Source organism: Numenius arquata, chromosome 8 (assembly GCF_964106895.1).
Source record: "Numenius arquata chromosome 8, bNumArq3.hap1.1, whole genome shotgun sequence".
Taxonomy (NCBI): domain Eukaryota; kingdom Metazoa; phylum Chordata; class Aves; order Charadriiformes; family Scolopacidae; genus Numenius; species Numenius arquata.
The window spans coordinates 53422111-53446137 of NC_133583.1; the positions used below are offsets into that span (position 1 = coordinate 53422111).

A 24027-nucleotide genomic window follows, 5' to 3' on the forward strand; every position below is an offset into this window, starting at 1 on the left:
TTTTTCCATGTGGCCAAACTTCAGATGGGGTTAGTGTGGGACCACTGGATTAGCTCAGCAGTGACAACCTTGGACCCCACAGCCACCCCAGGACCTGCGTTGGACATCCCCCACCCCCTGTTGGCATCAGCAATGGGGACAGGGTCTTTCCGGCCCTCCCTGAGCCCCTCACCCTGACCAATCTGCCATGTGATGGTGGGACTTATGACAGCCTGAGCCTGTTTGCTCATCAGGCTGATCCTGCCCCTTAGCAGCATTACCAGCAATAAAGGTGCCTTAGTAACAAAGCCAATTCTGACTTTGGGTTATTGTGGTTATATATCCTGCACTGACGCGCAAAGGTCTCCCTGGGACCATGGTGACCTGGCTGTGGCAGGGAAAAGAAATAGCCCTCCTTGGGCCAGGTCCAGGGCTGGACCTTGCCTTCTTGAGGAACTCCAGGCTTCTCTGACTCATGTTGGTACTATCATGTAATGTGGCACAGCTACAACCTTTTAAACCATCTCCAGAGGAAGAGACGGCAATACCCACTGTTAATATCTTTGTCTGGTGGTTAGGATGCTCACCTGGAGAAGGCTAAAAGTGCCCACAGAGATGTGACCCTCCACTCCAGCATTCAAGGGGCATGTCCAAGCCACCAGGCATGGGCTGTGCGAAGAGCTGAGGGCATGTGCTGAAGCACAACGCCATAAAGATGAAGAAAATGAGCAAGGAGAGAAGAAACAAGTCTCTGTGCCCACCTAGCATAGGGAGCCCAAGTCATGGTTCCCCTGCTCACCCTCAGTTTGAATGGAGGAGACTGAATCAGGCATGCAGGATGTGTCCTGTGCTGTGTTTATGCAGATCAATACCAGCATTTGTTTTTTATAAGAGGAAAAAGTACATTTCCTTTGAATAAGGGAGACCTCAGCCCCATCAGTTGCCCATCCATCCCCGTGGGAAGAAGCATACAAACCAGAGCTTGCCTTGCCTTTCCACTATTCAATTTTGAGCAGGTGATGCCCAGATCAGAGGGTGCCTCAAAAACATTTAGTGGAAATCAAGTTACCAGCTGTGATTAATAGCTGGTAAATATCTAATAATAATGGACACATTTCTAATGCATTTAGAAATACCAGGGGTCTCGCCTCTGCCTAGAGCAGCGAGGTGTTGAGTGCTCCGGAGCCACAGAGCCCCTCAGCAGCACTTAGCTCAATGACTTTATTGGCTTTTTTGGACCATGCATCCGCTAAAACCATGGGGAAAACAACATGAAGCAGGATGAGAAATACTTGGGCAGTTTTTTAAACATTTGAGATTATTCTCTTCCCCTAAGAAAATTTGCAGAGAATCCAAGTGGAATTTACTAAGCCTTTTTTTTTAATGACACAAGTTTTGATCTTTGGATATTTGATGCTGACCTCTTCCCCTTCCCTTCTCACCCCATGGACCCTGGAAGATGATGGTTCCTTTAAAACGGTGATGTCTATGCCAGTTAAACAAAGTAATGCGCTTTGAGAGATGGGACTGCATCTCTGAGCTCGGCCCACAGAAGGAACGGAGACGTCCACACTGCCAGATGTGCGCCCCACAGGAGAAACACACTTCAGTGGTAAATTTATTTGACTTACTACTCTATTTTGAACCGCTAAAGCTAAATAAAAGAAAAAAGAATCATTGGGGAGGGGAAGTCTGAAACGTTTTATTGAAATAAACAAAAGTTGTCTCAAAACATCTTGACCTTTCCTTGTATTTTCTAGGGAAATACCATATTTAGCTAAAAAAAATTAAAACCAAACCAAAAAGGGATTGCATTTTTCCTCCTGGTTGAAGATTGAGGATGGGGGGGAGTTTCCTTTCCATGTTATTCCTCATTTCAGCCCCTTTTCTCCTTCCTTCTCGTCTCCCACACCCATTCCCTCTGCCTACACCCACACACAGCTCTTGCCCTTGGCATCTCCCAGCCCTTCCTTCCCAGCCTTGATAATTCCCAGTTTATACTGCATCTCCCCATGGATCCCACCTGAACACACCGAGTCCCTCCAGTCCCTGCTCCCACCTGTCTCCCTGCAACAAGCAGGACCCTGCTCACCCCGGCAGCTCCTTATCAGCCTGGGCCCCACACACCACAGAGCTGTGGGGACAAGACAAGGATGGGATGGGATGGGATGGGATGGTTCTTGGCTTCCTGCTGCTGTGAGTGAGATGCTGTGACAGAGCACCTCTGCACTCTCAGGTGCCCTCTGCAGTTTTTCAGAGGGAAACCCCAAGAGAGGCTCTGCAGGTGGAGGAGTATAAACCCAAAATGAAATGCTCTTTTCCTAACGGGGATAACCAAGTCCGAAAGACCAAGGCCCATGACAGTCTCATGCAACACCTATGAAGAGCTTTATCTCCTCACACGTTGTGCATCCAGTGAAGCGGGTGGTGCTTTCTAAAGCTGTGTCAGTTGAAGACATACAAGTGCTTAAATGCCTGTGGCAGGCTCTAGAGGAACCTTTTTAGAGATACATGAGCTGGGACAAGCACAGACCCTGAGCGAAAGCGTATGTCAAACCCCAGGTGGTGCAGCCCGACCTGCTCTGTGCCGGGAGCAGCTTCTCCACCAGCGTTGCTCAGCCCAGAGCTCCTGAGGGAACAGGGATTAGCTGCCAATCTAGCCAGCCCTAGCCCGAAAAGCAAGGAATGAGCAAATCCATGGAGTACGGAAGAGTTTTTTTAGCAGCGACATGGGGAAATGCACGTGGGGAGCCGGAGCCCGTCAGATGTGGAGCTCCGGCGATGACAGGCTCAGCCGCCGGCAGATGCAAGGGGCTGCGGTGCAGCCGCGGCGCTGGGCTCCTCATCAGCCTTTCCCGGGGAGCAGCCTGTCATCGCCCCGGGAGCGCTGCTCAGCCCCGCTCCTCACGGCGCCTGATGAATTGCAATATCCTAACAAGAACGCATCGCCTTCAGAGCTGTAACCAATATACAAGTCCATTGGCAGCAGATGTTATTAATGATGCCAATACATATTTTCTTATTAATCTTCCATACTAGGCTTGTGTCTATCTGCAAATGATTATCATTCATTTTCCTGACAAATCTATCAAGATCATTTATTACTGTTCGGCAAAGGATCTTCTTTTAAACAAAGATTAATAACATTGCATTTTATCTGGCTGGCTGAGCCAAAGGAAATGAAATTAACAATGAACCCTACAAACATGTCATCACTTTAATTTACCGGAAAATATTTTAAAATGTTATTTAAAAGAATATACGCTATGGTGGGCACAGTTTATTACAAAGAAATGAAACCGCATGCATTTTAGCTGGGTGGAGAGTAAGTTAGCAAACAGGGAAGCGTGTTTTCTCTGGTTCCTTGAGCTCGTTTTTCTGGGAGAAGGAGGGAGCGGCACCCATAGCCTTCTTGGTGTGCACAGAGGGGCACCTGCCCAGGTGAACTGTAGCTGGAAGTCACTGTTTCTGGGTTAAAGCGGTTTCTACCCAAGATCAGAAGCTCTCGTCCCTGCAGGGAGCACTGCCCTCCCTGCATTTCTATAGGGGGAACCTTCACTAGGATAAAGCTCATGGAGACCTGAGGGAGAGGAGGCTACACGTCCCAGCACAAAGTCCCAGCACCCTTCTGCACTATTGGGCCCTATGAGCGAAAGAAACAAACTCAGTAAATTTACACGGGTTAGTTTCCTTTCTTCTGCACTCTCTTCTTTCTTTCCTTTCACTTCGAGTAAAATATTACTAAACAATAAATATACACCAAAGAACATATCAGAATCTCCTACTTTTAGTGCAAATAGAATGCAAAAAAATTAATACCAGCTTTGCTTTTGCATTACCTTGTTTATACCCATGAACTTATATTTTGAACCCCGTTCTTGCCCAGGTACCCGCTGCTGTGTCTCCGCAGGAGCTTCCTCACATGCCTGGCTCCCGGCTGTGACATCTCCGGCAATGGGAATCCCACCACTCTCTGCTACAGCCCTGTGCCTGGAAGGTGTTTCCCCTTCCTCCCTCCCCAACGCTGCAGCTCACTTCTCTGTTCCTCAGTGCCCAGTGCTTCCAACACCAGCAAATGACTCCTCTTCCTTGCCAGGGGGAAGAGGAGAAGGTTACTTAAAACAGTTTTGAATTACATAGTCCAGAAGCATTTCTCCTACAGCTAATAAAGTCAACTTCTTACCTTCAGTGGATTCGTCTTATCTTACCCAGATACCAGGTTGGGAGCGACGTTTTAAGCCCCAGACGAAAGAAAATAACCCTGCTGACCTCAAGCTGTAGCAGTTTCAAAATGCTGAGATATCAGCAGGAGGATTTCCGAGTGCATTTGTGTATCTCCATGGAGCAGCAAAAGCAGACTTGCTAAATTGGCTGGTGTTTAACCAAACATTTTATTGCTACATAACCAGGTCTTCTGGATTTCTTTTTTAATTAAAAAGAAAAGTCAACAATGTAGCAAAGGTCTTCAAAAATTTATAACCAATAAGAGAAGCCTGAATGTACCCCAAAGCAGGGTTTGGCTTGGCTGCAGATTAAAAGGTAATGAGTTAATAAGCGAAACGAGTTGCCCCTCTGTTTAAGCTGGATCTGTATCTCCAGTTACTTTGGGGACGCTCTGTAGTTTGATAAGTGGCAAGAGCTCAGGCTGTACATGTCCAGGCCATGCATACGGAAGTCAGACCAAACCTCGAGCTTCTACAGGGTCTAATCTTTTACTTCGACCTAGCATTTACTGGGAGAATTTTTGATCTTTGACTGAGCAATAACTACAATGCGTATGTCAGAACATCCCTGCCTGTTTCGTTATCAACCTGACAGCTTAGCCGTTTTTTCTTTTAGGATAATTGTCAATCCCCACATAAAGACTGCAAGCTAAGAAGAAAACAGTTTTTGGCTAAGGTGCTCTAAAAGCTAAATACTCATTGCATTTTAAAAAAAAAAAACAAAAGCAAAAAACCAAAGAAACAGACGTGTGCCTTAGTTCCAGTGTGACTGCATCACGCTCCAGCTTTCAACTGCTGGATTTCATCAAGCCTCTTCTGTTACATTAAGCAGTTGTCTGTTACGAACTTACACTACATAAATAAAAATCATAGGTAGTGCATGGAGAAAAACATGGCTTTATAATCACGGAAAGGCAAAAAAAAAAGGGTGATAAAGTCAAAAGGAAGTGGCAAAGGACAAAATGTAGTAGACGCAAAAACCAAATTCAAGTCTCTCATCTCACAGTTCTGTATATATATTTAATGGGGTACATTTATTTTCCCCATTTCAGACTAATGCCAGCGTAGTGTGGGAGGTGTCATCTAACCTTGGTGATTCCCAAGAGCTGGGTATCAACAGTTTTCAGTTTGTTCACCTTGAGCAGTAAGAGCAATATCCAGTGCATTGTGAAGGCAACACACGGAGCTATAGATGAAAGTGATTTTTTTTTTTTTTTTTTTTTTTTTAGCATAGGTGAAATGTTGGTGTCACAACAATTTGAGATTTTTTTTGTACAACCTCCTCTGAAGCAGGTGAATGTGAGTGAAGAAGCCAATTGCCAAGCCCCCACCCCAACAGAGTGCTGCAGCAATGGAGATGAAGGCGCCCTTCCAGGCTGCGAAAGATGGCAGAGAAACATCACTGCCTGTTCTTCACAGAGATGAAAGACGACGACTTCCTCATCACCCAAGCATAACCTGCTCCCCAGTGGAGATAGCAAATCCACTGGGAACACCAAAATACAGATGTCCTTGTTGGAGAAACGCTCAAGGAGGAGTCTTTATTGCCCATAATTGCCTCACATTCCACTGCGTACAACACAGCCTTTTCCCAAGTGTACCCTGATCCTCAGAGACACGCATTTTCTCCACCTTTCTGTGACACAACGAGTCTTGAAACTCCTATGGGAGAGATGGAGAATGCTTCTGCCCCAGAACAGCCCCTCAACCCAAGAACTGGGCACTCCTGACAGTCTGTTACAGGTTTAAAGTTCTTCAAAGGGAGCAGGAAAGTCTGTGGACATGCAGTGGCTCTTTAACTCCTGGCCTGAGATCCCATATAATACCTGAAGTTGTCTTCATGCCTTTCCCTCCCCTCGTCTCAAATGCAATATCCAACACCTCTGTGTATCCGTCTCCAGCACAGTACATGGGGGATGTTATTTAAGCATGTGCCATCTGGTCAGAGACTGGCATCAAGGTACCCGTGTGCCATTCAAGCACAGCCCAGGATTTCATAAGCAAAACCTGAAATATCACGCAGTGCAGTATTATGGATAAGCTGTCCAAGCCAGACCAGATGGCACCACCATGCCCAGGACAACAAACAGAGATACTGAGTTGTTAGAGTACAAACCAAAGTCAGCCTGAGCTGCCGAGTTCATGCCGTTCCTGTGCATCATTCCCAGGAACGACAACCAAGCTGTTTCCCAAAAGACGCTGCAGAAATGCTCCTGGAGAGGGCACTCAGACAATGCTCTGGGAGCCACAGGGTGTCCCCCGAGGAACCCTGGTGCCACACAAGAAGTGTGCGGAGGACAAGCGTGTATGGAAAACACCAGAGCAACTGCACTTGGCACACTCAGTCACTGCTCTGTGGTGTGGTCGCTCTACCAGACATCCACCAGGTCGGGTGGACATCACTTTGGACTCACTACTGGGATGAAGATCTTTGGGGACAACTCCTCTGCCCACCTTCTGGTTCAGACTAACACAGCGAGCTTTATTTCTGGGCGTGTGTGCGTGTTGGGGTGCGTGTGAAGGACCAGGGTACCCATTTTAAGAAACCCGTAATTTTTGCCGCATTTGTTCAAAACAGCAACGTTGTTCAAAACATTCAGCCGTGACTCGCTCCTGTAGCTTCCACAAAAGCAGCATTCAATTTAATATGTGAGACTCATAACCAGCTCACGCAGTGCAATAGTTCACATCAGTTTAGAGAAAAAAAACATTCTGCTGGAAGCACAGGCAAGTAGCAGTGTCAATTTTTCATTAACCTACAGCCACTGTCTCTGTGGACTTACAGCTATAAGTAAGATTACTGTTATAATTTCTTCTGGTCCCTAAGGGGAGGGGGGAAAAAAAACCAAACTTCTCAAAACTTTTAAGGTCATTTAAAAAACCCCACCTTTAAATTGGAGGTAGTTTCAGTTTACTTTCATATTTCAAAATCGAATCTTAGCTGCGGCCTCACATCAAAGCAGAAATGTCAGTTGCTTTGTTTCTACATCTTCCATGAAAGAAGTTCCAGCTTACACATGAGCTGACTGCCAAGTAAATAGATTTTCCTGGGGAACAAAGGCAGCTTTTTTTTTTTTTTTCGTTTGCTTTAAACATATGTAAATAGAGTCCCAGGAGCTGAGCTGCCTGTCACTTCAACCAGGTTTACACTCGTGTCACTCCAGCTGGTTATTTCTGACCGACCTTAGGTCAGAACTGCAGAAGTTTCCTGCCCGCTCCTGGTACCCAGCAGCCACTCAAACCCCTTCCCTCCGGCCTCAGACCTCAGCAAAGGGGAAAAGGTTTAATGCGCATTCCTTTTTCACTAGTTTCTTACTCCTTCTTTCCCTTTTTTTTTTTTTTCGTTGTTAAGCTCTAGTTATAGAATCACAGAAATACTTTGGTCCTCTGTCACAGCCACCGAGACGGTTCTTTTGGCAGTTAAAATCAGTATCTGACAATATATGGCGACCATCAATAAACAGTCAGGGCTGTTCCTACCTACCCGCAGTGCATTAAAGACTGATGGTACCTGCTGGTTCATGGTCAAGATTATGGGGGCCAGGGAAGAAAGAGGAATGGATTGGTAAGAAAAGTGACCTTTTTTTTTTTTTTTCCCCTTTTCTTTTTTTCTCCATACAGGAGGGCACCATCAGTCTTGAGACTTCCCCTTCCAGTACCAGGCACTTGAACAGCAGAGAGTTATTTTCCACAAGGCCAGAAGACAACAGAAAGAGGAGTACAATCCCTTCACATGCCCCTCTTCCACTACTCACTTTTTTTTTTTTTATTTAAAATAGCAGATCAATGCAAAATTAAGAGCACTTAATGCTTGTCATTTCCAAATGGCTTCAGTTATATCTCAATCTTCAGCACTCGTTTTGGGCGTAATACCGGGTAGCGCTGAGGGATGCATCACTTTATACGCTACACATAAGCCACAATCAAGGAAAATCCTCAAGTACACGAGAAACCTCAATTTTGATTGGCCAAGTTACCATAACTTCTTGATAACTGACATCACTCGGGTATTATTCAGTGTTTTCCTCTCCCTGCTTTTTTTTCCATCTCTTGACAAGTTTACAAAGAAGAGAATGGCGCAGAGCTGAGCTGCGTTACATCCAATATGCTGCCTACACAAACGCCAGAGAAGCTAAATGAAGCCCAGAACATATGGCGCTCTGCTGACAGCGCTCAGAAACCGGTTCTGCATGAGCAACAAGGAACATCTTGAAACGCACAAGACATATGTGTTTTAGGAAGAAGATTGAAGTGTTTCATAATAAAACAGGACAAAGTGAAATACAAGCGCTGTATAAAATTTTAATTAAAAACTGGTTTTACCCCTCAACGTGAATATACAATATGTTTCCCAGATGGATTTCGTATTTAAGTATTATCCAAACCAAAAACGTAAATGAGACAAATAAAGCCTTCAAAAATGGCACAGAGGCTAAAATGTATGTAAACACTAGATGACTGTGGTGAAAACAAGGCAGGCAGGGAAAGCAACCTCTTAGCAAATGTTTACTACTGAATGAAACCGCTCATACAAGTATAGTCTTAGGAACAACACAATTAGCTAAACATTCAAAAATTCAAGTCAGTGTAACAATACAAATATAAGCATTAGAATTCACCACCGTTCAGCGACGTAAATGGTGCTCTTGTTAAAAGTTTCACAGGTTATTTTACACACTGATAATTCATGGCACACAAATGCGTAATTCATGGCACGCCACGCACCAAACCCCTCCCCAAGTCCCCCCCTGCTTTCAGCCTCCTGTCCCCACTTTGTTTGAAGCTCAATGGCACCCACTCTACAGGGCTACGCAAACGCCTTGACCACAGAACAAAATCTTTGTGCTTGTACCCTCAGGACCAGTAACTTCTTATGAACTAAGAGGGATGCTGTTTTGCAACAGCAAACTCCTTCCCCTGAAGAGGTGAGAAGGCGGCTCAGATCGCCGCTGCTCAGGCTGCAGAGAGTTCTCTGCCAGGTCAGAAGCGATCACCCAGAACCGAACAGAAATACACGTGAAGAAAAAGCACAATCTCCACATTGATCAAGCAAAGAGAAGGATTACAGTTCCTTTTTGTTGCCATCCAGACAAATTATTACTGCACTTCAGAGAATTTCTCACCGAAGACAAACAGGGAACAAACTGCATGTCTTTGGGAAGCCAACACCGATAACAAAAGGAGCCACAGCCTCATCTTTTAAGGGCTTTGGTTGATGATGTTTTGAATTCCATGGAGAAAGCAGCAGAAACCAATGCAATCAATGGGGCTTGTGCTTAATAGTTCACTGGGTAACAGAAACAGGAATATTAGGTGTTCTTGATCACTTCCCACAACACTGGTTTATTCGTTGAAACTGAAAGGAACTGGGCAAGGATTGGTTCTCCGCTGCTACCAGAGACCACCACCTAAACCAGACATTGTTTCTGTCAGGGAGGTAGCTCATTAAGATCATCCACAGAAGTGCTGCTCTTTCTTAGCTTCAGTTGTTTTCACTGGAATCACGAAGCTAAGTTTCATTGATTTGAAAGTTTCCCCAAATTCCTTCATTACTAAACAAATCTCTTGAGATACTCTCAACATTCTGATAATGATGACTCCGTAACTTCTATGACCCAGAGTTTCCACGCTACAAGATTTATACAGTTAAATGACCACTTCTAAGAATTTGGTTGCATAGTTCAGTGTCGCAGAAAACACTTTCAAGCTTCAAAATTAGGAAGAGCAGAAGTATCTAATAAGCTATTACTTGGACACGGGCTGAAAAGGCAGAGATTCCTTCCAGCTTACTTTCTCTGACAAACCGGTGACACACCACACAAGCTTCTCTCCACTGTCAAGTTGCACACACCATTGCACCCCTTGCTCCTGGGGAGAGGATGAGAACAAACGATGTGATGGATGTTAACAGCACTGGTTAGTGCACACAGCAGACAGCACTGAGACATCCAGATGACAACGAAAAAATTTGTATTAAAAAAAAACCCAAGAAAGATATCATGAGAGCAATCAGTGTAAGTATGATGAACCCGGATCATGCAGGAGACAGAAGCCAAGTAGATACCAACTGTAAAGATCAGCTCCTAAAAGCACATGTAGTAAAGCAGGTCATTATCTTTTTCAGCTGTCTCTTTGATTTAATCGATTTCTCTCTTGATAAGATTAAGACTTGCTTAATAATTGTCTGATTAAAACATAATAAACCTGGAAAAATTAAAATAAAGGCTTTTTAGTAACCTGGAGATGAGATGGGACTTTTCAGCCACGCTTCCACAAAATAATTTCTGTAACATTCGCCTCAGGATCCCAAAGCACTTCACTGTCATTTAATTAAGCTTCAACAGAGCACAAACTCCCCATTTTACAGCTGAGGTAACAATGAGAGGGAGTTTGGAAAAGACTATTTAATACTGAGCAGAGGTAAACATTCTGTTATTTTACCCAAAAAAATAGATTCCCAACACCTACAGGTAGATTTCTTTCTCTGATCACTGTTTTGGCAGCCTCCGAAGTAATAGTAAAATTCAAACGTGAGTCACTGTCTAAAGAACAGCCCTCATCACCTTCCAAGCTGCTCGGATTTAAAGTATAAACACTGCTGCCCATCCATCTTACAAAGCGGCTCCTACCTGTTCCCATTACTCTAGCCATCCCGACGCCTTTTGTCCCCAGTGGACCAATTTAAGCTTCCTGTCTTCTGGTTGAAAACTTAGATAAGGCAAATCATTAAAGAGTCTGACATTTTTGCCTTTAATCCACAACAGGTCAATGACCGAACGATTTCCAAAGCAAGAATTACTCAGCAAAGGATTTGCATTTCTACTGAACACAGGCAGGTAGTTCGTCTAAAGCCACCCCAAGATCCTGAACTGTAAGTTATTCGTAGAAAAGAGGAAAGGGAGGAAATAGGAAGCAGACTCTGGCTTATTAAAATGAAAGTGATTAAAATATTGCACTGATTGCATACTGCAAGCAACACTGGATGCTGAATAGCATTTGGTGACAATACTCATAGGTTATAATAACTTGGGGAGGGCAAGAGAAAGAGACGGACTCCACAGAAAAACAATAATTCGCTCTTAATCTAGCCCATTATTTCTAGGTTTGAGTAGGCAGCTTTCCTTCAGGAGGTAAAATGACAGGGGTGGAATTATGCCATCCCACTGTCACTAACAGACCACTTTGTGGATGGCAAAAGATAAGGAATGAGCATAGAAAATGCTATTTAAAGCTCCACTCAGGAACCTAGAAATTTGCATTTGATAGAAGGGATTTAAATTGTATTAGAAGGCAAGGTGCGCTAAACAATTACAGTTTATTACTATGTTGGTTCACTGCCTGAACCTATACTTATCACATACTGCAGCAGCAAAGGAGCAGCAGCGCTCCGTGCACTTGAGTGTATGCATATTAATAGGAGAGTTAGCTGAGCAAACAGGGAAGGGGCCACACGCTTCTGAAAACCAAGTGGCTTGCAGATTTTATGGACAGATCGGAGTAATTTGGGTCTTAAGTCACATTTCAGAGAAAAAAGTTTTCCATTAACCAAACCAGATTTCCGGCACGGTGCTTGGAAGAGAAGACTCTTTGCTGTATCGCAGCATATACGCTGTGGAATGGCTCTAACCCAAGAGAGAAGCACATCTCCTGCAGCAGCTGATTCAGAAAGACATTATACACACCATCTCCCCTCGCAGCTGGAAGGGCCAAGGACACTCAGAGTCTGTGTGCTTCATTTCTTTTACGTTGCATATGAAGGCCACAGTGGTAATACTCATACCAGTCAAAAAATCAATATATGATACTTTTTTACCCCCTTCCATTCAGTTTTCACCTTTGATGATTTTTTTAAAAATTTTGATGAAAAACTGAAGGTTGCCATATGGCTATATGCTTCCTTTCTTTAGCTAGGGGAACGACACAGCTCTACCCCAGCCATTCCTCTGGACCACTCAAAAACATTAGCCTGATTTTTCACAGTGGCCTCCAACCTTCCTCATTCCCCCCACCATGTCTTGAATTCATGGCAACTTGTGTCCTTACTCATCCATGCAAAGAACCAAAGCCTCAGCATTCAGGCCTCCTTACACATTGAACAAACAGAGACTAAAATTTGCTGGATTGCTGGGGAGGGAGAAATCGAACAGTTCTTCTCTGTCACAGCTTAAGCCAAAGGGGAGCAGCCAATCTTCAGAAGACCAACTTTTACTAAACTATGACACTGGGGAGAGAAAACAGAGAATATTGAATGAAAACAGTAGCAACCTTCAGACTTCAGCACGTTCCTTTGAAACTAAAAGCTTGGAAAGTATGTCTCAGAACGTGCCCTGCCCATTTAGGATGCATTTGAATACACCTACTTTCCTGAGCAGCAAGGAAAAAGAAACAATTCCTTTCTGGACTAATATGGGGTCACAGGAATAAGCTAATGAATGAATACCAGGCATTGGTAGCACAGTATGCCACCATGCCTTCAGTGGCACAGTTTGGGTAAGTTTTACTTCTCACTTCTGCAAAAAAAAAGTGTGCTACAACTTCACAGAGTGACTCAACACTTACCCATAGCACAGGACTGTGCAACTAATGCCCTTTGAAAGCACTAATGTGCTAAATGGCATCAGGGACAGGAAGTTATCAGTGTTAATCCACTTCAACTGGTTTAACAGTTGCAAGGAATAGAAATGTCTATATGCGAGACACTTCCTCTGAGAGTCCCCTCTCCTGAAACAGAAGCACACAGCCTTTCAATGTGCTTTCCCACCAGCATAATTGCTCACCAACTGCTTTCTCAAATCAATTATGTTGTCTCAGCATTAAAGGACGGAAAGCAGAGTAGACCAACTTTTTGTTTATCTAGGCATGCTGGCAGGTTACAGTCGTATGTTCTGCCATCTGTACTGCTCGCTTTATCCTTCATCCAATCATAACAGGTAAAATGGCATTGGTGTAACTGAATCTGTTCCCTCAGTCAGGGAAGGAGCCAGAACAGGCATTTGTTTCCCCCCCCACCCCCCATTCTGAAAGGAAGCAGGAGATGGACACTCTTGCCCTTTTAAAACATTCCACTTTTCAATAGATGGGCAATTTGCCCCGGTCTGCTAATGTGGGATCTGTTCAATGCAAGGCTGAAAAGGTTCCATCCCCAGGGAAAGCATCGAACTGCTGATGAACATTTGGTGGCCTTTAGCAAAAACGATGCGGTTTCTGCCAACAGGATCCCAGCAGACTGGGAAGGACAGGCTCCAAATTAGGTGGGATTGTGATGCAGGAACTTCAGAAGGCTTGTACGGGGTATATGAGCAGCTTGCTGACTGGCTTCAGTCCTTCTCCCTCTGCACTCCTTTCTTATTCATATTTTTTTTTAAAATTACAAGTATATTGGCAAATGTCATGGCTGCATTCAAGAGAACCTGGAAACTTTCAAATGCACAGGGTTTGTAAAGATGACCTTTCTTCCGATCCAAAGGCTGTTGGGCTGGGTGGGTTTCTTTTAAAATTTGACACTATTAGAAAATTTGTCTCTAAAGGTGTTTGAAACCACTCTGAAAGCAGATCTATAGGTCAGTATTAGAGTTTCTGCCCATCTCAAAAATAAACAATCCAAAGGCAATTTTCTAGAAAACAATTCCCTTTGTCCCAGATGGGACACTTTTAAATCAACACTAATATCCACCTTCCTCTTTAGACCCCTTCTCTGAACACTAGGCCATATTGTTTCTTCAACCAATTCTGTTAATGTTACTAAATAGCATTAATTGTTTAATAAGAATTGGCTGCAGCTGAAACCTGAGTTGATGCTGGACAGAAATGTCCGGCAGACCTATTAGTCTCCAAATGACTATCTCTTCATAGTCTCAAAGGAGCAACACCATTTTGATTAACTATGGAGGGGCTAAGTTGCTGGGTTTTGGGGTGGTTTTTTGGCGGTAGGTTTTTGGGGTTTTTTTTGAGGGGGGGGCTAGGGCAAGGCACAGAGGAATGTTAATAGTTTCCTTTTAGCAACCCAGGCAAAACCCCCATTTCTCCCAAATCCTGCCCAACCATAATTACACCTTAAAATAGAGTACAAATATTTGTTACATAAAAATAGGTTTCATCACAAATATGAACACTGTGTACTGTGTATTTCCAGGTGAATTGCTATCAGGAGTGTGTTTTTTGGTCTGAAACATTGCCAGTAGCTTTTTGGTACATGTTTCTGTATATTTTCTCCAGACTCTCTTCAAAGATTGCTCTGTGAGGCTTCCCTTTGTATACAGCTGGACGTCTAGACCAATATTCACCATTATCCAAGTGAACAGTAGTGTTCTGCTGCACTGGTGAACTGTCAACAGAAAGAAGACAAATAATGATGAAATCAAGATACGGAAGAGGAATTGGAAGCACAAACCCAGCAGAAATCCAAGCATAGAGCTGCTAAACACAGATTACTTTTCACAAATTGAAACAAACACTGCACTGCAGCTACTTCTAAGAAATAGGAGCCCCACGTTATTCAATCACACAAAATCTCCCCCACTTATCTGAGTGCACTTGATAATACCTCCCAAATAGAAAGAGAATTAATTTTCAAAGAGCGTGCAGTAATTTTGCTGCATTTTGATAGGCAGTGTGACGAGGCACTAAGCCTATGCAAGAGCAACACAGTAGGATTTTTGTGTCCTTTGAAGGTCAAAATGTAACCACAAGCAGCTATTTCAATATGAAGACAATCTATCAGAGGTATATTAAATTACTGTGGTTGCAGCTGTAGAGTGCTCTATCGGAAGCATCTTGGATTAAGTATTCTACCAAATACATTATGATATAGTGGCAATCAAGTGTTCCTTCCCCACCCCATCTTCTGTGTCGCTGTTTCAATACTAAACACAAATACAGTCTCATATTTCAGTTACTTTGAAAAATTATTTTCTAGGTCTATGAAGTGAAATTTATTCTCTGAAAATCATTATGAAACACTGACAAATCTGAAGTATGCGTATCCAAACTTCATGACTATTTGCCTTCTCTTGAAACTTTCAAAACAAAGGCTTGTGTCGAATAATGAAATGAGCCTTTTTCCTGTAATAAAGCATGAAACAAATAGCTCAAAAATAATAAGCAAAAAATGACTACTGGGGTGACATTTTTCACATCTGCTTAGAGACAGGCATTGAAGATACTTAAAAATTAGGACTGAGTTACCTTCAAATTTTGTGAATGTTCTCAGTCTTGGAAATTAAACTGGAAATGTGAAGTTACAGTGACCATCTTCACTTAGGAAATGGACTACATTTCACAGGGAAACTTTACATTTTCTAATATACATATAATTTATTAATCTACTATGGTCAAACCAGTACTTAAAGCTTTGTCCTCAATATCAGTAAACACCTGTGACAAAATTGAAAGAAACTTTATGTCAGAGGACTCACAAATACACTTCTAGCTGGCTGCATCAAAACACAGGGTTTTCACTTTAAGAAAGGAAAATGGTGAGGGAAGAAGAAGATGATGTAGGGTCCATTTTCTAAATTCACATTTCTAAGCTTCCACTCTCCCATGGAAAAAAAAAAAGAAGGAATAGCTTTTGCTTTTAGATTTCTTACATTCAAACATTATGGTTATGCCAATCTACACCACATAAAACAACAACAAGATGGTCTTTATGTGGCTCTAATACTAAAAAGGGAGGAAGGCTACTTTCACACTTTTTCAAAAAAGCTCAACCATTTGAAGTCAGTCAACAGCATGAAGCAAATTTCAACCTGTTTATCATCCTGGAAAGGGTGAACTGTGCTTCACAGTTTGGACACAAAGAAACCAACCTATCAAACAGCAAAATCAATAGAAAAGTTATACAGGCCTGTGTTAAATGTAGACAAGTTAATACCCTGGGGTATTACCCTGGGTAATACCCATTAACAACTGAAGTTTGTGTTACCTCACTTCTGATAGAGATTTCTCAGGCCAACAAATCAGCACAGCACTAGGAGTGGCGCTTGTAACTATACAACAAACGGATCTGACACTCTTTTCCTTGGAATCCACTTCGTGCAGTCAACCTTGTGCTTGCCTTTTCTTCTACTAAAGCTTAATTTACATAGAGACACTAAAAAATCCAACCACTTCAACTGACGTAAAGACTTAAAAACCAACAGTAACTTTCACAAATTCCTTATTCTGGTACTGACAAAGACTTAAAAAAAAAAAAACCAAACACAAAAGCAAACCAACATAAGCTTCATTTTCTCTTCTTTTTTTGGTGGGGATGTGTTTATTTCCATTAGCCAGTCCTTGCACATGAAATACTTAGCACTGGTGTGGACAAAGACACAGCCAAGGTAGGGAAGAGTACCTTCTCCTGTTTCAACTGGAAACCAGCTGACAACCTGAGCTAAGAAATCTGGGAATTACACTCACAAATCATATTAACAGCAGGATTTCTGCACGCAACTCCCTGCTCTGAAATACCCGTCATATGCTTTTGTTCCCTCATACATCTCCTTTAAGAGTCCCAGAAGTTCTTTTCTGAGTGAATCATATACTAAATATTTCAGAAAACACGGACCTATTCCTTACTCCCAGTGGTTTTCAATCATCTACTTTACTGCCAACATTTGGTCGACAGTACCACGTCCTTCTATGAACTCTGTCTCTGTCCCTGTATCCTGTTTATGACCACTGTGGCAAACACTCAGCAATCAGACTGTCCTCGAGCCCTTTTATGTCCTGCCCTTCAGTGAATGGGACCAGCGCTGCCGGCCTCTAAACCCAAGGAGCAGTCCTTTCCCAACCGGAGTGCCACATTTCATATCCCATCACTTCTTGATTCTGTGGTAGCAGGATTTGTTTTTTCTTTTTTCATGGTCTGCAGTTTCAGCATCAATCTCAAAGTCCCAAAGCTGCCTCAAAACAAAAACTTGCACTTTCTCTCTCACAAACACATCCTACACAATTTAATTGCAGCAGCTGTCAGGACAAAGGATAAGGGAGCAAAAGGGTACATGCAGAATACTGGAGTGAGCACAGGTATAGAAATACTAACAGCTTCAGCAGCAAGTTCTCACACATGAAAATCTAAGACTAACTAGATCCCTTGTGCAGGGGTGACTACAATTACAGGAGTTTAAAAAAAAAAGCCAACAAGTCATAAATGAACTTTTTAGAGCTTATTAATTGCAAGTACAGACTCACTATGATACCTATATTGACTTACCCTCCTTTCAGTGGTATACAGCGGTGATTCGGAAAGCATTTGTTACAAAATATTGCATTGCATTTAATTACCAAAATGAAACCTTTTTTTCCTAGTGTCAGGACCTCTCAAATTTAGCATCAGCGTTACAGGAATTCTCTCTTCATATAAAGGAAAACGGAAAAGCCATACAGCCCAAAAAATGTTTTACATTATTTAGTATCTTTCCTCCAACAAGTATCCAAAATGTTCTACAAAATACTGCATGCATACATACAGAACATCAATATTGATAACTTCCACAACAGAAGGTGTCAAAATAAATTCAACTGAATTGTCTTTTAAGTAAAAAAATTCCAATGAAACCCATGTCATATGTGAGGAGTACACAGAATAAGTAACCTACACAAACCAGGTTTTAAAGATGTCTTCTGAAACATGGCATGCTGAGTCACTAAACCAGAGTATATACATTTGCTGTCTTTTTTAAGATGCTTCTCTTTTGCAAATATGTGTTTTGGAAAAAAAGCCAAACCAGCCCAAAACCATATTACTAAACAATCTTCAATTTCTTTTACCACTCCTATACTTTTAAGAAAAAAATAACTGATTGGTTATTTTTAAAGTGACATTTGCTCTCTGATTGATAAAATCCAAAAATTACTGCCCAAGGATCATTCTTATGATCAAGTCCAGTTCCAAAATCAGTGTTTTATGAAGACTATACTGACACAGTGCCAAGCAGCATGAAAGGCATAAAGATAGTGAACTGTATTTTGCTTTTAGGTGAAAATGCTTGGTAGGACTAACTCCTACAGAAGCCTTTTCCCAGCACAATACACTACAAAGCTCAAATAGGAAGAGAAATTTTTAGCTAAATTTAAAGGGCACTATCATGCGTATGACTGTTCTGTCTTGGTCAGAGAAAAACTCCATACCTGCTCTGCAGTTCATTCATGGATAAGGGCGCTTTACGTGAAGATTCTCTTGTCTTAGTCAAGTCTCCTTTTGATGACTTACTCTCATCCTAAAAAAAACAGAAATCAAATTCTCATTACCTTGGTTTCTGATTACAATGATCTCATTTCAAAAATACTTTCCTTCCATTTAGTAGAAGACTATTAAAGTGCTTACATTTCTTGGGGGAGAAAGGGACAAAGTGTAATGAGCCAAAAGCCATTTATGAACACTTTTAATTAAATTCAGTACAACTCGGTTAATAATTTTCAGGTAATAAACTGGAAGAATTTCTAGACAGTGTAGATCTAAAGAACTATGCAGACAGCACAAGCTTCACTAATCCCCAACAAACATGCTGGTTAAATGCTATGAAACCTACTGCTCACTGCCTTACTTTTGTTTCTTGCAGAAGAAGGGAAAAAGAACCTAAAACGTATTATTTATTAGCTTTTATAATGAGCTATTGTTACCTGTTTAAGGTATTTTACTAGACTGAAGCATTCTACACATCTGAATACTTCGATTCCATACACAGGGCTGAGAACATGCTTACCCAACTTTAAAAAATATCTATGATACACTTAATGACCCCTTGGTGGTATTAAGAGTCGCTAGAAAGCGGTCTTACCTTCCAAATGCTATCTAGACATTAATTTACCCATATTTGTCCTCTTAGGTAAGTAAGAAACAAAACACCTCATGTGAAGGGAGCCAGTTGCTCACCTGAGACAGGATGGTAGAAATTCCACCACACACAATCATGTTCACTCTACTCTGAAGAGCAAAGACACCACTTAAGAGGTGGTATTAAGCGATGCTTTTAGCAGAAGCCAGTTGCTGTAAGGATTAGTAAACAAAATCATCTTTCATGCTATAGAAGGAGTAACTGGGAAAAGACGACTGCGCAGTAAAAATAATCATGCTTGCTGGTAACACAAATCAGGAAGAAAAGGCAGTAAATATAGCAGTAGATGGCAATAAGATGCAGAGCAAGCTGAACGGCAGGCATATGGATGAGGAAAAAACGTAACACAATTTATTGTGGTGAAATACAAGGTAAAAAGTGTGTTTGTAAACAGGAAAACTCTCTTCCTTCAGCAGTCACAGGCTACAAACACTGAAAAGGAAATGGGGTACAGTGGTAAATAAAATTCTGCAGCATTTGCCAGAGGCAAATTATGTTCTTGAAAGCAAAAAAAGATGGGAACATTACGATACTGTCAGAATGTCACAGCAGAGAGCTACAGTGGACACCCTAAGGAATCTGCAGCAGAGCTCCAGTCACACTATTTTTACAGAGCGCTATGGAAACGAAATTTTGGAAAACACAGCTGGATGCTTCTGGGAATGGTTATTTAGCATCAGGCTCTTTGGAAGGAAACAGAACAAGAGATACTTTTTTAACCTTTCAAAGTTTGGAAGAGGATCCAGACCGGAGCCAAAATCTACTCACCAGTTCACTTGCTTTACTATTCTCTCACTTTCAAGAAGACTCCTTTACCTCCTCCACCCACTGCCTAACAAAGCAGCCTAGATTTTGGGCCATCTGGGGAAGCACAATGAATCCTGGTGGATTTTACAGTACTCACGGCAAGTAGACCTGATTTGATTTTATTTTTTAAGCAGGTCAGCTGCTTAAAAAGCACAGCTTTCACAAGTTAGCTGTATACAATTATCAAACATCGTGAGACTTCTCTGTAACATCCTCCCATTCCTTTTGCTCGGCAGAAGAAAACGAAGTGAGAAAAATGGTCCTTTTCCAGCATTGTTCTGACCAGGTTGGTAATTCAGGACTCAAAAATCTTACCCAATATCCTGATACCTGAATTTTTTGGGGGCAGAAACATGAGGTTTTCCAGAAGGAGAGGAAACAGAAAAGCATCATCTCTGATTATTAATCCCTGTGAGTATTCAGCAAGAGTTTGATACTGGAAGTGACTAGGTGTGCTAAAAGAAAGCACAATGCTTCAAGAATCTAACACCATGCTTGCAAATTTTTGCACATTTGTGCAATATTGCAGTAACAAGTGAATACCAGCATATGTGTAAGTCATTCTAGAATAGAACGTTTTAAATTATATAAATAAAATAAGTAAATAGGAAGAAAATTATCGAATTCTCCTTTAGCCATTACTATGTTTAATAGTCGTTATGACTGTTTGGAGAGACCATGTACCCAGCCATCCAGCTCTCCTAACAAACCAGCAAATCTTTTATCGTAAAGTCATGGTCTGCTGTTCCAGGAAAGTAGTCAAGGACCACTGGAGATAGTTCAGCCTGTGCAAACTTTCATTACATGTAGGTGCTGGACCGTCATGAAATTCAATTTGTTATCTCAAGTTCATTGAAACATCAGAGAAGCATTTGACATGATTTGTACCTATTTTGGAGGGGCTGAAACACAGAAAAATGTGATGGGCATCTTCTATTTGAGAGGCAGCAGCTCCCAAGATCATAACGTTCATATACAAAACTCAGGGACTAGCTCAGCATGAACTAGATCAAACAGTCTTAGCATGCATGAGAAAATGTTTTTCAGAGTTTAAAACAAAAAAAGCACAAGAACTAAGCTAAAAATGAAGATTGAACAGAAATGAGAAAATAATCCTATTAAGAGAGCATGTAGGCAACACAATGAGCTGCCCAGGATGGCTAAATTTGGGGAAATAAATAAATAAATCAACAAATCGAGACTTCAGAGCTAAGACAGATGTTCTTCAGTACATCTTGTAGCAGTGGACTGAGACAACAACCTTCACTTCTGCCCCAGCCCTCTGCCATGGGTTTAACTGCAGTCAGTGGAGTCACCGCATCCCAGCCAGCACAAACCCCATGGCAGCGTACTGGTGTTATGCCTGCTGTGTCTGTGCTGAGGTGTGAGGTGAGGAGGCCAGGGCTCTCACACGCTTTATCGTGCTTCCTACTGATAACAGCAAACAATGACAGAGGGGAAAAGTGGACAGTTGGGGACAGCAGGAAATTAAAACTGCAGGAACATTCAAAATCAAATTTCTGCCAACACTCCTTTTTCTAAGAGGAGAAACTGAAGCAAAAAAGGTATCTTTCTCCACTTTGAGAGACTCATGTCTCTTCTAATCGATCAATAACATTTGTGTGTTAGATTGTCAGACAAAAATAATTCCATCAGAGCTCCCAATCTTAATCTTACCTACCTCTCATCCTTCCATCCTTTTACCTTACCTTTCTTTTAGCTCACCTTACACTTAAGACCCTAAGTTCTCTATAAATGAACAACCTTGTTATTCAGTTGTAAAATGCTGTGGGCCAGGGAGATCCTGTGCCACGACTGGGTTTTATCTGTCTAAAACCACACTTCAAAATTCCATCAGACTCAAGGACAAAATACTCTGATCCCAGCATAATCTCATTAGATAAAGAGCTCTGTTCATTGAAAGCCAGGTAATTAAGGGAAAAAAGCACACATCTGAAGAATAATATTAGCTCTACAAACAGCTGGACACAAGCAGCTGCTGATGTGCAGGTGCACAACATGTTAAGCCTCGATGTTCTACAGATATGAAACTTTTTTTTTTGCTTAAATTGGAAATGAACCAGGTATAAAAAAATCCCATAGCTGTCCTCAATATCCCGTGAGAGGATTACCTATACCAACTGTCCATAAAGGATACACATACGGAGGCTACTGTAATCAGCATTAAACAGTTCAGTTTACATACTGAATTCGTATTTCTACAACCAAGGCCACCTCAACAGACAACATTATAATAAATCCAGGACTGTAGGCATAGTTCTTTTCCTCAGCCATCTTGGAGAAAAGAAAGGGTTTAGTTTGCAGTCAAACTTACAAATACGAGGCGCTGTCTAGCACTGTGTGTTCTTAAAATATTTTTCACTCTTTCATGGATCTCATCTCCATTTGCTGGTGAAGGCCAACCAGAGCTAAATCTGCAGGAGGAAGAGGAAAAACAAACAGCAGAAATATTTTCTTGTTGAAAAGCTAAAACATGCTTTTGACTCAGATTTTTTTTTTTTTTTTTTTTAAATTATGAAGCATGCATTACTTCCTTCTATTTGAAATATACACAATGTTTAGATTTGATTCTTTTTCTCCTCTTGGGTACAAGTAAAGAAACATTTCAAAGCAATGCATAACCAGTATGCATCCACAACACCAACAGAAGATGTGAAACGCAGAAAATGTTGATGATTTTGCAACTTGAGTAATATTTCCATAATGTTTGTATTGTCCCTACAGAATAGAAAAGCTACACAGTTATTCTATTCCCAGTGATCAGGTTTCATTTTCCTCTTTTTAAAGGAAGTACTACACACGTGAAATTCTTTTCACTGGAATAAATCAACAGGAAGATAACCCCAATGCGTGCAATTTGGAAAGCCCATGGAGTTAAAAGCCTCCAAATTCACCATCTCTATTTAACAAGACAGAACTGCATTTTAAGTTGCTTTTTTACATTAAAAACAGGTAGCTTGTTTGATATGAGTGACTTGCAACCAACAGCTAATTTTGGATTTTACCCTTTATGTTTTGCAGCACATTTGTTCCCACTTTACTAAAAAAAATAAAAAACAAACCTCACCCTTCTCAGCACATTCAGAAGCTGGCAGAAATTTCATATCAATAGCCATTCTTAACCTGCTAAGGGAGCCAACTAAGATTTTAAGAATAGGATCATTTACACAGCAACCTCCACATGTCCATGATAGTACACTCAAAAATTTATCATTTATTAAAAAAAAACAAATCAATATAAAGAAAGAATTATTGGGGAAAAGTTATGAAATGTTGACTTACACAATCTCATCACAGTGGATTGAAACAGCGCACCACATCAAGAATGTGCATATTCATTTCTATGTTTCCTAACCTCTGAGAACCTGACTTTGCACCAAGAAAATAAAAACTCATTATGTGGTATCATGCTAATATGAATACGGGTCACCGGACAAGCGGCAAGCCATACTGCTGCAATTTGAGTTAATGGAACGACAGCCCATAGCAGTACTGGGCTGTCATACTCTGGGTGGATTAGGAGTGCAAGAAACAGCGACATACTTTGATACTTGGCTTCAGAAGTTTGATGCAGTGGAGAATCATCATGACTTTGAACCCTGAGATTTTACCCTGGGCTCTGGATAGGTTTGTGGGACTGAGACTGCAAGCCCTTCTGCCCTCTTCTCTCCAATTTATCATATTCCCGGCATTATCCAGTCTCTGAAATCCCCAATCTGATCATGCCTGGCTTAGCTTTCCTTCATCAAACTTTGAGACAAATTTCAATACAGCTAAAGAACTGTACAGCTCCTTTCAAAAAGAACAAACCAAGTACGCAGAAAGCTTCAGTCCAAAACAAGTAACCTAGCAATGTTAAAATGAATGGAAGCAGGATCCCGAAAATGGGAAATGCCAGGCTGCCTTGGAGATTATAGGCACGGCTGGGAGTACTTTGCAATCTTTTGGATCATTCTTTCTAATACTAGAGAGAGATAGAAATATAGGTAGAAAGTGACCAGTTCTCTGCTTTTGAGTAACTTCCTTCTATATTCTTGTATCTAATCAACTTATTTGGACTTACTCCTTATTGCTTACCTTTCTGAAATACCTCTCTCTGTTATAAAGACCCTCAATATTTTCAGCCTATTTATGAGTTTCTTTAAATCAAACCATCTACTTCTGAATGCTATTTT

General features: G+C 41.6%; 1 protein-coding gene across 1 annotated transcript in view; it reads right to left on the reverse strand.

Annotated features, from left to right (window-relative positions):
- Positions 1-13565: 13565 nt before the first annotated feature.
- SPATA6 (spermatogenesis associated 6) overlaps positions 13566-24027 on the reverse strand; it is a 39982-nt gene continuing 29520 nt past the window's right edge. The window contains exons 11-13 of the mRNA XM_074151893.1: positions 22167-22266; positions 18318-18406; positions 13566-14526 (exon numbers count right to left, since the gene is read on the reverse strand). Of these exons, the coding sequence (XP_074007994.1) occupies positions 14346-14526; positions 18318-18406; positions 22167-22266 (370 nt within the window). The 3' untranslated portion in view covers positions 13566-14345. The remainder of the gene's footprint in view (positions 14527-18317; positions 18407-22166; positions 22267-24027) is intronic.